Source organism: Clupea harengus, chromosome 6 (genome assembly GCF_900700415.2).
Source record: "Clupea harengus chromosome 6, Ch_v2.0.2, whole genome shotgun sequence".
NCBI lineage: Eukaryota > Metazoa > Chordata > Actinopteri > Clupeiformes > Clupeidae > Clupea > Clupea harengus.
Genome location: NC_045157.1, coordinates 26,384,182 through 26,397,410, shown reverse-complemented (window position 1 = coordinate 26,397,410; position 13,229 = coordinate 26,384,182). Strand labels below are relative to the sequence as shown.

Here is a 13,229-nt window from a genome sequence, read left to right as displayed (position 1 = left end):
TAAATAACTGGAAAACTCTTTCAAATAATACCTCAGCAAAAGTGCCCAAACTTGGATGGGCTTCAATTAAAGGCACTGAAGTTCAGCGCACTGGAGGAAAGCCATGACTGACATCGCCACCGTGGTGTATCGCCCCGCTAGACAAGCATCCATCACCGCCTCCACCTGGAGTGAAGCCCTTGGCCTGATGTGATGAACAGCCCTTCGCTCAAAGTTTGAAACATCATAAACATGCACAAAAAGGAAAGTCCACACGACCCCCTGCTCTGGCTGGGACCAGTGTGTAAAATATTGCAAGGAGCCCCTTTACCCTCTTATTTTCTTTTACAACAGGAATAACAGGGCTGTTAAGGGAGAGGGGGGATGCAATTAAATGGAGGAGAGAAGAGGAGAGGAGAGAAAGGGCACCATCAAATATCCCACCAAACACCCTGCACCACTGCCTCTGAAGACATCCTCCTCAAACTGGAAATGCACACACACACACACACACACACACACACACACACACACACACACACACACACACACACACGCAGACACCCACACACACGCAGACACCCACACATACACAGACGCACACACAGACGCACACACAGACACCCACACACACACACACAGATGCACACACAGATGCACACACAGACCCCCCCCCCCCACACACACACACACACAGCCACACAGACACACAGACACACACACACAGATACACAGACAGACAGACAGACAGACACACACACACACACACACACACACACACACACACACACAGACACACACCACTCCACTGGGGATTTAAAGGATCTCTGCCACCAGCAGCTATGGTAAGTGAAGCCATGTAATGGGCTTACCTTGGGAGGTCTGGGTGCATATATATTTCTTGATCAAGGCATCTGTGGGTTGTGTGTAAAGGCTGAGAGCGTACTTCAAGGACTTCAGATCAGGGCTCTTCTCCAAAAACGTCTTCTTGAGACCATTACCACCCGCGTGGAAATATTGCTGGGCAAATAAAGAGGATATTTAAAAAAATATGTAATTATATGTGCAAATAATAGTTTTTTGCCTGAATTTCATGGTATAAAGAGATGGACAGACTATGATGAAGTGGCGGAGAATTAACACAGGACTGGCGTCTCACATCACCTTGTACAAACAATATCCAAGACATTAACGCTTCTCTCTATGGTTTACACAAACTACTTAGGACATGTTGACTTTCGTGGGGGAATGATTGGCCGCTGAAACACACAGTGCGGCAGACGGTGCCAACCATGTGCGCTGATTATCCTGTCTGATTAAGAGTGAGGGGGCTGGAGTTTCATGTCAAGCAGCGGCTCCTGCTCCCGGTCCTGCTTTAAAAAGCCTCAGTGACGTGCTGTCACTTCCTGTGTTTTCTCCCCCGTCTCCCTTCAGGCTACAGCGCTGCTGAGGAAAGGCCAAGCGCCGCTGGCCCTATTGGGATTCTGCCAGGGCTCGGCGTCAATTTCAAGACCGTCACTCAGCCCCACCACTCCACCTAGCAATTACACCTGGCAAACAAAGGCTCGCAATTACAGAAAATTTAGATAATTGCTTTTTCAGACCTTAGCTTTCTGTCTGGTCCTTCATTTCCCCCTGCCAATGATCAGTGATTCTACTTGCCTTGCGGCGGTCTCTGGATTATACCATGCTATATTGATTGGTCGGGTAGTTGTGTGACTTGATACTCTTTAGTAAAACGTGGCAGAGTAAACATGTCGGAATAACTTGAGGCAGCGCAGCAATGTGGTTTTAGGGAATTAAGAAAAGAGTTATACAAACAGTGATCATTCAGAAAATCCTTGCCAATTGTCTGTGTTTAAGATTTTATCGCACAAACACAACAATGCAGTAGGCTCCTTTGGCCTTACAGAAGCAGACGGAATGCAAACATGTCTGTCACTCTGTTTTATTATGAGCTGGCATCGCTTGGCTATTTCACAGTTGAGGCAATTAGGATGAGTGAATAAAGCACTGAAAGAAATGACATTTGATGACAGAAATATGAGCTATCCCTGAGCAAGTATCTTGTTCTTTACCTTAGCTCACTTCCCCCACAGGTTAGGAGCTCAAAGGCCAGCGGTAAGAGGTTCATTAAAGAGAACATATGCTATACATAAATAGGCTACATCAAAACCACACCAGCCATGAGGTAATAACTAGGGTGAAATAATAGTCAAGTTGAAAGCATCAGGCCTTCAGCTCTTGCTGAAGTGGAGTTTCTATACTGTGTCTTGTCATTTGTCTTATGTGTCATCATTTGGTCCAGCGGTATATCTGACGGTATGCAGCTGTGAGTTGCTAAGCTCCGTTCTCTTCACATCTTAGAACTGCAGGCACTGAATGTTTAACGAAAACCGCATGCAGCCTTTTTAACTTTGACTGGCAAAATTCTCCTCAAGGCTTTTCGTAACTTCCTTAATTGGGTCTCCTGCCTGGAATACTGATGAAGTGAAAATCTCCACCATGATTGATCTAAAGAGGAAGGTAGTCTCCTTGGAGACGGGAGAATCAATTAAAGTCTCAGAGGTTTCGTGGAGCTGCACTCACACAGGACACAGCTTAGGCCAACTTCTTGCAGTTGCCTCCGTGAAGCCTTCAAAATAATCTCCCCAATAATGACATGTACACACCTGCCTGAGGATAGCAATAACAGCAGGATCTTACGACCACAGGGACACCTGCCTGACATATTTATTTCAAGGTCAGGCCTACAAACCCCAGAACCAATAAAATACACACAATGCAACCGGGCAGTATGGCATGTGCGGGGGTGGGCCTCTAACCTGATTCAAGGAAATAAGCACCACACTATGGGCCTCCTCAAAGTACAGCACGGGTGTGCTATCAAGAGCCATACAATCAACTGCTTTTGGGCCCACACCTCCCCCCAGGCCCACAATCGATTATTGGGGGAGAGGAGCGTTGGCAGGGCAGCAGGTGGGAATGAGATGTGAATGACAGAAGACAAAGAATGTTCCTAACTACAAACACGGCAACAAGGAAACAAACGAACAAAAGAAACCCAGGATTCATGCATGCGTGTGAGTATCTGTCTGGTTAGGAGTTGCAGGTGAAGTGTGTGCTCCCACCCTGAACATGGAGAAGAGGGAGACAAGAGACTTGAGAGGGACAGATGGGGAGGAGACAGAGGGAGAGAGAGAGAGAAAGAGAGAGAGAGAGAGAGAGAGAGAGAGAGGAAGTAAGAGTGATACCTTGATAGTGGGAAGCACTAAATCCATGGCTGCACACTGGCGTGGTGTCAGGCTACGGGCCTCATCACGGATCACATGTTCCTGACAGGAAGAGAGAGACACACACACACACACACACACACACACACACACACACACACACACACACACACAGACACAGACACACGCACACACGGTTTAGTTTGCCATTTCAGAAGAGAAAAAAAAAACTGTTATGCATCATTGTATGACACTAATCATTAAATGAGTAAAACATGTAAATGCATAATTAACGATTTATGGGCACTTGATTATAAATGACCATAAATGTAATGGCCATATGTTACACAGCATTCACGTGAGTGGAGTATACTGTCTCCTCCAGGAGTATTCACTTGAGTGAAGTATACTGTCTCCTTCGGGAGTATTCACTTGAGCGGAGTATACTGTCTCCGCCAGGCTGTTAGAATGATCTCAGGAAATACAGCTGTGCTTCACGTGATGAAGCCACACTACTTCCTGGGAAATGAAGAGCTTAATAACTGCTGTCAATCAACTGCTATAGCCCTTTCAATCAACATCATACCTGACCACAGAACCCTCCAAAAGGGGAGGAAGGGAGGTATTCCTTGAAAGCAGACAGCATAACACATCGTACATTCTTTCTGCTATAGGTCACAAATTACAGCATCTTTACTGCATGTTGGATAAAGCAGTGCTTTACTTCAGCTGAAATCACATTAAAAGCCTTGCTCTTGTTCACTCTAAAGCATTATGTAATGCCATAAACATGTGTCCGTAATGGAAAGAGGTTATCCAGCTGTTGTAGGGAAAGCCTGATCTCCAGCCTCGGCTGTAATCCCTCAAAGTCATGGAACACACTTTGCCTAATCTTCATCTGGACTCCAGGTTATCCACTGAAAAACACAGCATACCCTTTTTCTTCAAGGGGGAACATATACAGAGCAATTAGGTTGTGGGGCTGAACTCACTGAGCTCGAACAGGAACTGCACCATACCATATGATGAAACTGAAGTTGAATCTAATCCTTTGATCAATGGATTGGGTATACAAGATGTGTTGGTTCCTTTGGCAGAGTCAGGAGCCGGGTTTCAATCAATAGCCGGAAGTGTGGACAAAGATGAGATTTGGTTTCCGCACCATGCATCTCCAGATTGGTTTGTTGTGTGTGTGTGTGTGTGTGTGTGTGTGTGTGTGTGTGTGTGTGTGTGTGTGTGTGTGTGTGTGTGCGTGTGCGTGTGCGTGTGCGTGTCTGTCAGTCTGTCCGCCTGCTTGTGAGGTGAGGGTTGACTCGGAAGAAGCTGTCCATCGATTTCTTCACATTAAAGGTCACTTTTTAAAGATCAGTTCCCATACAACAGTTTTAATGCTTTGTCGAAGTGTATTGATTAGGTGTTAACTCCCCCAGAATGGGCACTGCCGGGGCTGAGATTGGGAGGGTCCAGCGGTGGCCATTACTCTCTATTAAAGTCACAGCACAGCCACTGAGTTCACTAACAAGTCTGGAGACCAGGGCTTCTGAATGCATGTACACACACAAGCCTCTCACGCCTCACGGACCAAAGGAGCTTAAGAAAGTTCCCTCTTTTGGAGAAGCAATTCAGGCACATTCCAAGATTAGTGTTTCAACCCAGTGGAAAACTCATCTTTTTTTAACCTTATCACATGGTGATGTCAGTTGTGCTACAGAAAGATTTCTTTAAATAATAGATAAATATCGAGTTCGTTTCTTTAAGTAGTAGAAGGCATGGTTAATAGAAATGACTGTCTTTGCTGTCACCCTTTCTAGGATGCTGGCTGACCTATCCAGCCTATGCTGGCTCACCTCATCAAAATACCTGCAAAGTATACACTACCCCTTAGATTTGTTGCCTAGTCTTAAGAGGTCCCCTATTTCCCACTAATCACCCCAGGTTCTTCTTCTTCTCTCTCTGGTCCCCTTGTTCTTGGTTATTCCCCTGTACTGGGACCATTACTCTCCACAAGCCCAGGCTGGGAAACATCACGTTAGCTACCAGACTCCTGCACAAGCCCAGACTGGGAAACATCACGTTAGCTACCAGCCTCCATTCAGGGCATCCCACTGCACCACTCTCACTCACTCAGGTCTCCTCCCCCTGACTGATGCTGTTGCAAGAAGCTTCACCACAAACATGAAGATCTACAACCATCCTTCACCCATCTTCCCACTTCAAGATGTCAGTATTTCCATACTGCATCATGTTGCTTCTCTATGCATATTGTATAAGCACAGTACATACTGCAAGTATGTTTAACTGACTTCCATACTGAACACCCATCATTACCAATCATAATGACTTGGCGCACTGACATAGTACATTTCTGCCATACGCACACACCTGCCTCACTTTTTGGTTTCCACCAGTCACCCCCTCCTCTTGCTACCTGTTCTTCCTTTTCTTCCTTCTTTCCCCGTCTCCTTCTCCTCCCCGTCTCACCCACTGCTGAGTGAAAGTGTTTATGTGGACTACTCTGCATGAAATTGATTCTTCTTCTGATTGTCTCCTATCTGAAATACAGAGGGAAACTTAAAACCAATGGAATGATCTTGTGCTCAGGAGTGTAGAGGAATGACTCGACTCGACTCCTGTGCTGGGCAGGATAATGTGGAATTGATAAACGGCAGTGTCTGTGCAATTATTGCCGCTGAGATGCCTATGAGATCCACAATGGAGAGGCAGGCCAGTAATGAAAGGAAGGTAATGGTGGCTGAGAGGGTTATAGTGCATTGGACAGGCAAGAAAGAGGCTTTTAACAGAGAGAAAAAGGGACAGCATGCTCCCAGTCCACCCGAGAGCTGAAACTGTGTGCGTCCTCTGAACACAGTATGCACTCGCTCGCTCTTTATATCTCACTGTCTCTTTATATCTCACTGTCTCTGTCTGTCTGTCTGTCTGTCTCTCTCTCTCTCTCTCTCTCTCTTTCTCACACACACACAGACACATGCGCAGAGCTCTCTACAACCAGCGGAGTGAACACGTGAACACACCCATAACAGTGCCTGCACTGAGCTCCTCTCGGTGTGAGGCCGCAGCTCTTTGATTGCCCAGCAGGAGCATGGAGACGGTGGGGTAAGGGTAAGTGATTCGGACTGACACAGAGCACTGTGTGGGGGACAGGCGAAGAGCTCCCTCGCCTCCAATCAACCTGGCACAGGAGATGATCAGAATGGCCAAAAGCCTTGGTGTAATTTTTCAGTCTACAAATTCTCTGTTCATTGCCTTCTCGCTCTCGCTCTCGCTCTCGCTCTCTCTCTCTCTCTCTCTCGCTCTCTCCCTCCCTCCCTCCCTCCCTCCCTCCCTCTCTCCCTCCCTCTCTCCCTCTCTCCCTCTCTCCCTCTCTCCCTCTCTCCCTCTCTCTGACTGGCCTGAGCAAAGAGCAGTTAGTGTGGGGTCATATTCATCTCCACCAGGGCTCATCTCATCTCCCTTCCCCACTCTAAACACATTCAGTGGGGACAGAAACAATCACTCTGCTTCCCCTTCAGTGTTTCACCTGTTGGCTCTGGGATGCCCCTGCTGCTGTGATCAAACCAACCATTACATTTGAATTTATTTTCATCTCTGATGCTGGGAAGTGCAATTCTAATGCATATCTAATGCACTGCTTCCAGATAAGGCTATACAATGGCTCCCTACAGACAGGGCTGTACTAGTGAATTGTAATGTATGTGCTTAACGTTGCAAATTTGATTCAGTCAACAGGGATGTAACGGAGATACAAAGATAAAAAACAAAAATTCAATACCTTCACGCTTGCACTTTAAACCCACTCTGGATGCATTTCAATCCTACAGGTACTTGGAGAATGTCAAATTGCTTCTAAAGATTCCAGTTTCTCAATAGCTAGGCAGTTCTGTACACAAAAGATGTCATCTTCCTTACCTTCAGTTTTGTTAATTGCCCCAAATCCTTTGCAGCACTAAATATCATCTGAGCTCCTTGCTGTTTGGAGAAAGACAAAAACACATACGCAACTGTGAACACGGATTCTTAATGAGACAAACAAAAAAACAAAAGGCCAAAAAAATGCCCTGTGGAGCATTAGCCAGGAAAGAGAAAATATCCGATTTCTTTTTGTGTTGGTGAATTTTTTGCAGCCCATTGGAATTCAATGTGCATAAGCTACGCTGGGTTATTCCTAATGCAGGTGCGCAGAGCGCTGTCAGTGTTTAATGCACTGAACAAAGCCAGGCAGCTCCATCTGGAAGCAGCTGATAAAAGCACAGACCTTACTCGAGATGCTAAGCCTGGAGCCAGCAGGGCACCCGTGCCAGGGCTGTCAGTGCCATGTCTACCCCACAGGTGAAGAAAGACTTTTGCCTGAGGTGTGAGGAATGAACCCTAAACAATGTTTACTTGTTGGGCTTCTGATGCTGGCTTGAAAGCAAGACTCGTGTGGAAATGTTTGCATAAATTGCTGCAATGAATCAGAACGAGGGAGTAGCAGGCGACACTTGATGGTGAGTGTGAATGGTGGCACTGGTGTGAATCTCAGAGGCACAGGGTGGGGTGGCAGCGTGTGAATCTCAGAGGCACAGGGTGGGGTGGCAGAGTGTGAATCTCAGAGGCACAGGGTGGCACTGGCAGCGTGTGAATCTCAGAGGCACAGGGTGGGGTGGCAGCGTGTGGATCTCAGAGGCACAGGGTGGCACTGGCAGCGTGTGAATCTCAGAGGCACAGGGTGGGGTGGCAGAGTGTGAATCTCAGAGGCACAGGGTGGGGTGGCAGCGTGTGAATCTCAGAGGCACAGGGTGGGGTGGCAGCGTGTGAATCTCAGAGGCACAGGGTGGGGTGGCAGCGTGTGAATCTCAGAGGCACAGGGTGGGGTGGCAGAGTGTGAATCTCAGAGGCACAGGGTGGGGTGGCAGAGTGTGAATCTCAGAGGCACAGGGTGGGGTGGCAGAGTGTGAATCTCAGAGGCACAGGGTGGGGTGGCTCACACTCTGGTCGGTTAGCGGAGGCAAGACGATCTGCCTCTCAATGGTGTTCAGGACGATTTTCCAAAGCTCCTTCAGCACCCGCTTCAGCACGGTCTTCTCGCAGATCTTGGCAAACAGCATCAAGCTGTAAAAAAAAATAAATACAAATAAATACAAAATAATAAAACAACAGCATTTCCCAGTGTATCGTCCCACCCAGGAGGCTGAATGACTGTCATTGACGGCGCCACGGCACAGAGCCAACCAGCAGATATTATTCATAACCAGCGTTGGGTTCAGTAACCTCTGATATCTCTGGTACAGATGCACCTCTTTAATCTCCTCTGCAGCAACATCATGGCTTAAGAGGCAGTGGTGGAGGGGATGGGTGACATACTGTACACAAAAGAGGATTTAGCATTTGCATATGATTACTAGCCCTGGGGATAAATCTATGATGGCCTCAATGATACACTCATAAAGGACCGGAAGGAAAGTGGTGACAGTGGCGTTTGTTTGTTTGTTTGTTTGTTTGTTTTACAATTAATTCAACAGTGATGTAATCATGCGTAACATTTAGCGTTTACCAGACCAAATGAAAAACAGAATATGTATGTTAATCTCAAATGTTTCTTCATTTGAGTATTTTGTCCAGGCTTTTTTTACTTTCTTGGTCTTCATGCACCACTGACTTCATTTTAGTTGTGTGTGATGAGAATCTATGTGTGTGTGTGTGTGTGTGTGTGTGTGTGCACATGCGTGTGGAGGGGTAAAGCATACTTCTTGTCCAGCAGATCCATCAGAGGCCTCAGAACAGTCTCAGCATCCATAGCAGCATTACTCTTGTTGCCCACGTTGCCTTTAATCTGAACCAGCTCCTGATTCATCTGCTTCACACAGTCCTCTATGACAGGCTTGAAACTGTAGGTCAGACACAAGCAGCACACCATTTATAAAAGTGTGTGTGTGTGTGTGTGTGTGTGTGTGTGTGTGTGTGTGTGTGTGTGTGTGTGTGTGTGTGTGTGTGTGTGTGCACATGTACGCTGATACAGCTGGTTTCATGTCATCCTTCTGGATTAACATCTCGACAAAAAGCTCTCTACCAACTACATAATATATACTCAAGGTAAGAGTGTCTACTTGATTTTTATGGACACATATTTCAAGTTAAAGCTCATTGTTTACCGAGATTCTTTTTTCCATATTGAGCCTTCAGAAGTACTTTATGTCTCTTTAATTTATGTTTCAGCAAGTCTACTGGGTGTGTGACGGGGACCTAATCACTGTGGTTGGTGTGGATGGATCCCATCCAGGCTAAAGAACAATAGCTAATGTGAGTTTACCTGGACCCGAAGACGGCGCTCAGCTGGTCCAACACGGTGTTCAGCTTGTTCTGGAGCTCCTTCAGCAGTTCACTGGCCTCAGGATCCAGCTGTGACAGAGACAGAGAGAATGAGAGATTGCCTTATAGACACACACACACACAGAGACACAGAGACACACAGACACAGACAGACACACACACACACACACACACACACACACACACACACACACACACAGGAGGCAACAATATGTTCATCTTAATCTGAGTGAGAGGGAGCCAAGACAGGGGAGGTGCTGGAGAGGAGAGATGAAAAATAAACTCAAGCAGCTGTCTTGGCTCTGATTGTTTTTTGTGATCTAAGTTAGGGAAGACTAGTGAAAATTGTTTCAATCATATAGTTTTGCCAGCCTGAAAGTTTCCCAGCTACAGTATGTCTGTACCACATGTTGGATAATGCAGCCTAGAGACATCTGACACATTAAGAGCTTGCAGTGAAATCTCAGGTCTGAGCTCAGCTAAGAGTACCCTGAGTCGCCGAACAGCTCTCAACAGCTACGCATTACCCACTGTCAACCTGTCACATAAACTGGCTAAAAGAGAAAACAAATCGATTGAACAAATCATGGTCATTACAATGACCAAACTACACAATCTAATCAAGTCAAAGACTGAAGATGACCCTTAGGCTAAAGGGAAGATGGACTTTTATGTGATCTAATTCCTCTGAATCACAGTCCTTCTCATCCCCCCCCCCCCCCCCAAATAGCTCCATCACCTCTGGGGTGTGTGGGGTTCATCGGGGGGACTGGATGTGCTTTCATACATGCAATCCTCAAGCCAGCTTAGCTGCAGATTTGAAATGTTGCTGTGGGTATGAAGTGTTGATTAAGGGCTTGCAAAAGTGTCCAATCACCGCAGTGCTGTGTATTGGAACAAGCAACGTACAGCAATGCACCATTCTTTAATGAGAGTGAGTGTGATGTGAGGGTAACATCATCCGTGGTCCAATGAGTTGTGGTGTCTGCTTGCATTTTTAGTAAGCCTCTCTCAAGGTGATTCTGTCAGGAGGTTCAATAGGGATCAAATCTTAAATCCAGAGGAATAGCATTCAGTGTAACTAAAGGCGCAGAGACAAATTCCACCCGCCCACATAGTTTGTGAAAAGGAGATATGCTGTAAAATAGTTTACACCTCCATGAATATATACACACACACACACACACACACACACACACACATATATATATATATGAATTTGTGAAGGTAAGCAGGACTTGTAGCGAATGTTGTGTAATATATTATTTCAAAATGAGACAAATTGAACACCTGTGTAATTGAGCTTTTTTAACTGCTGGTCTTCAGACGGTTCCATTGATAAATAGGGCAATGGTCACTCACGAGTAGCAAAAGCCTGATTAAATTTTCATCTGTATGATATATAATTCATACTGAGGAAGACTCATACTGAGGTCAGCTGGCGTGTTCAGCAGTGTGACCTCACATCAGGGCCGGCTCTCATCCTATGAGACCTCTGCTGGCGCTTCTGCTTGATGTGGCTGCACTGAGGTTGTGATGGGTGCGCTGAGAGAGATGTGTGGGATTCAGACCAGGAAGATGCTAAAGGAGTTGTGCCTGTGAAGTGCTGCTGCTGCTGCTGCTGCTGCTGAGCATGCAGCCGTGACGGATCAGCACTATTGAACTATGTTCAAATAAAAAATGGCCATGCCACTAACATCCATACATTCCAATGTTGTAGGGCCATGTTACCTAGGCAACAACCATTCACACTCTAGGCTTAAGTAAAAGCATACAATACAGTATCATGCCCTCCTTCATAACTAAGCGTAAATGAGTTTGCATTCTAGGCTATATTCTTCCTTCCTTCCTTCCTTCTGCCCATATGGCATATTTCTAATCTGGTTTGTTCGGCCTCCCTCATACTAATTGACTGATGTGCTATCTGTCCTTATTCAAAATAATCTTTGTGGGTGTGTAACACTGTATCCAGATAAAATGGAATTGGGTTGACTTGACAGTAGATGATTTTCATGTAATTGATATAAATGAAAAGATATGTTCACAAATCACACACACCAGAAGTGAAGAAGTGAAGTGTTGCCATATTATATATAACATATGACAGAAAACAGGATCTACAACAATATTTAATTTAAGAATGAACAATGTCAGTTATATTCAGTCTTCAAGTCTACATTCATCATGAAGCAGAAGAAGGTTGTTCAGAAGGCAGTGTAATGGATTTCCAGTGGGGAACTGTACTGAGCAATTAACTAAGAGAAATCACTTACTCCGACATCCTTATAATGTCAAAGACTGAATGTATAGCAGGTTGGAGAGACACTAAAAAGATCCCTAATCTTCATGTCACTAAGATATAAAAAATTGTTCATCAGGAAGTTAGCAAGATAACAGCCTCTTAAACTTTAAGAGACAGAGGTCAGGACATAACTAACTACCTGAAGGCAAAGGTGTGCTTTTTACTCAAAGTGTTGGACCCAATTATAAAACACTTCCTCCCCAAAGACTGAATGGGATCATAAGGACAGTGGATGAAGAGATGGCCAATGCTCGACTTCAACTATCAGAGCGAAAGTTTAAGTTCTGCAATTAATTTCCTGGACTGTTAGCGATCTGTTATTTATAATTTTGTGATAACACTCCTCCGTAATTGCGTTTTTTCTTTTACTTTGCTAATTGCTTTGGGAACGCTAACCCTGCTATGGCTGTTAAGTGTTTTACTGGAGAGTTTGGCTCCACAGAAAGACTATGTTTAAGCAGGATGCTTTGATGTAACCAGGGCTAGCTTTCATTAATAAACCCCATAAGCTCCAAACTGTGCCCAAAGATTTCTCACTAAATTAATGATATTCCACATGCATAATATATGCAATTACAAAATAGCTCTCTTTGTTTTGTGTAAAGTCTGCAGTGAGGTGAGGTGTAAATTATCACGATGACAAACATTTGGGCTGCAGTGAGGCAGTGGCGAGATGTGTGACAGCAATGAAGCTCTCAGTGTGAGCAGTAAGCAGAGCTTGGAAAGTGCACTAAGTGCCAGATAAGCTCATCAAACCCTGGCTGCAAACGTGTTAGGATGCATTCTGTGACTGTGCTGAGGGAAATGAGGAATGATGATCAAAACATTGAGATTGAGCGCCACAGCATCTCCAAGCTGGCAATACCCGCTGCTAAATTAGCCATCAGCTCTGTAGTGGTGGAACATGGGGGGTGGGTGGGGCGGGGGTGGGGTGGATCGAGGGAGAGGGAGAGCAAAAAAAAAAAGACGAGCTATAAATAAAAGTGTGATTGGGTGTTTCAGTTCCACCCAATCACAGACATGTTGAAAATGGCTTTGGCTTTCAGACAGGCTTTTCAGCCCTTGTGCTTTGGAGCTTCTGGTTGTTTTTGCAGCGTTTTGGCACATGCCTGGTTATTTTAGCAGTTGTGACACATGCTCCTGACGGGGGTGAGAACAGAGGTATGGGGAAGCAGGTGTGAGGAGGGGGGGGGGTGTTGTTGTATGAGTGGCACAAGAGGGCAGGATGGATGGGGAGGTGGGAGGGGGGGTGTTGTATGAGGGGCACAAGAGGGCAGGAGGGATGGGGAGGTGGCGTGCTTTCAGTGGCGATAGCGGTGCAGGAAGGCCTGTTCACACACACCTTGCAGAAGGCCACCACCCCTTCCTCCTGCAGCACACAGCACAGA

At 45.8% G+C, this 13,229-nt stretch overlaps 1 protein-coding gene across 6 annotated transcripts in view; it reads right to left on the bottom strand.

The window, feature by feature from the left end:
• Positions 1-13,229, bottom strand: part of LOC105888990 (protein unc-13 homolog C) — a 101,017-nt gene that overhangs the window by 11,088 nt on the left and 76,700 nt on the right. For 4 of the 6 annotated variants that reach the window (XM_031569595.2, XM_031569594.2, XM_031569598.2 and 1 more), the window contains 7 exons: positions 13,184-13,210; positions 9,520-9,608; positions 8,957-9,097; positions 8,198-8,321; positions 7,140-7,199; positions 3,234-3,314; positions 852-999 (listed from right to left, as the gene is read on the bottom strand). In XM_031569595.2, coding sequence (XP_031425455.1) covers positions 852-999; positions 3,234-3,314; positions 7,140-7,199; positions 8,198-8,321; positions 8,957-9,097; positions 9,520-9,608; positions 13,184-13,210 — 670 coding nt within the window. The remainder of the gene's footprint in view (positions 1-851; positions 1,000-3,233; positions 3,315-7,139; positions 7,200-8,197; positions 8,322-8,956; positions 9,098-9,519; positions 9,609-13,183; positions 13,211-13,229) is intronic. The other 2 variants (XM_031569597.2, XM_031569599.2) reach the window with 1 other exon arrangement.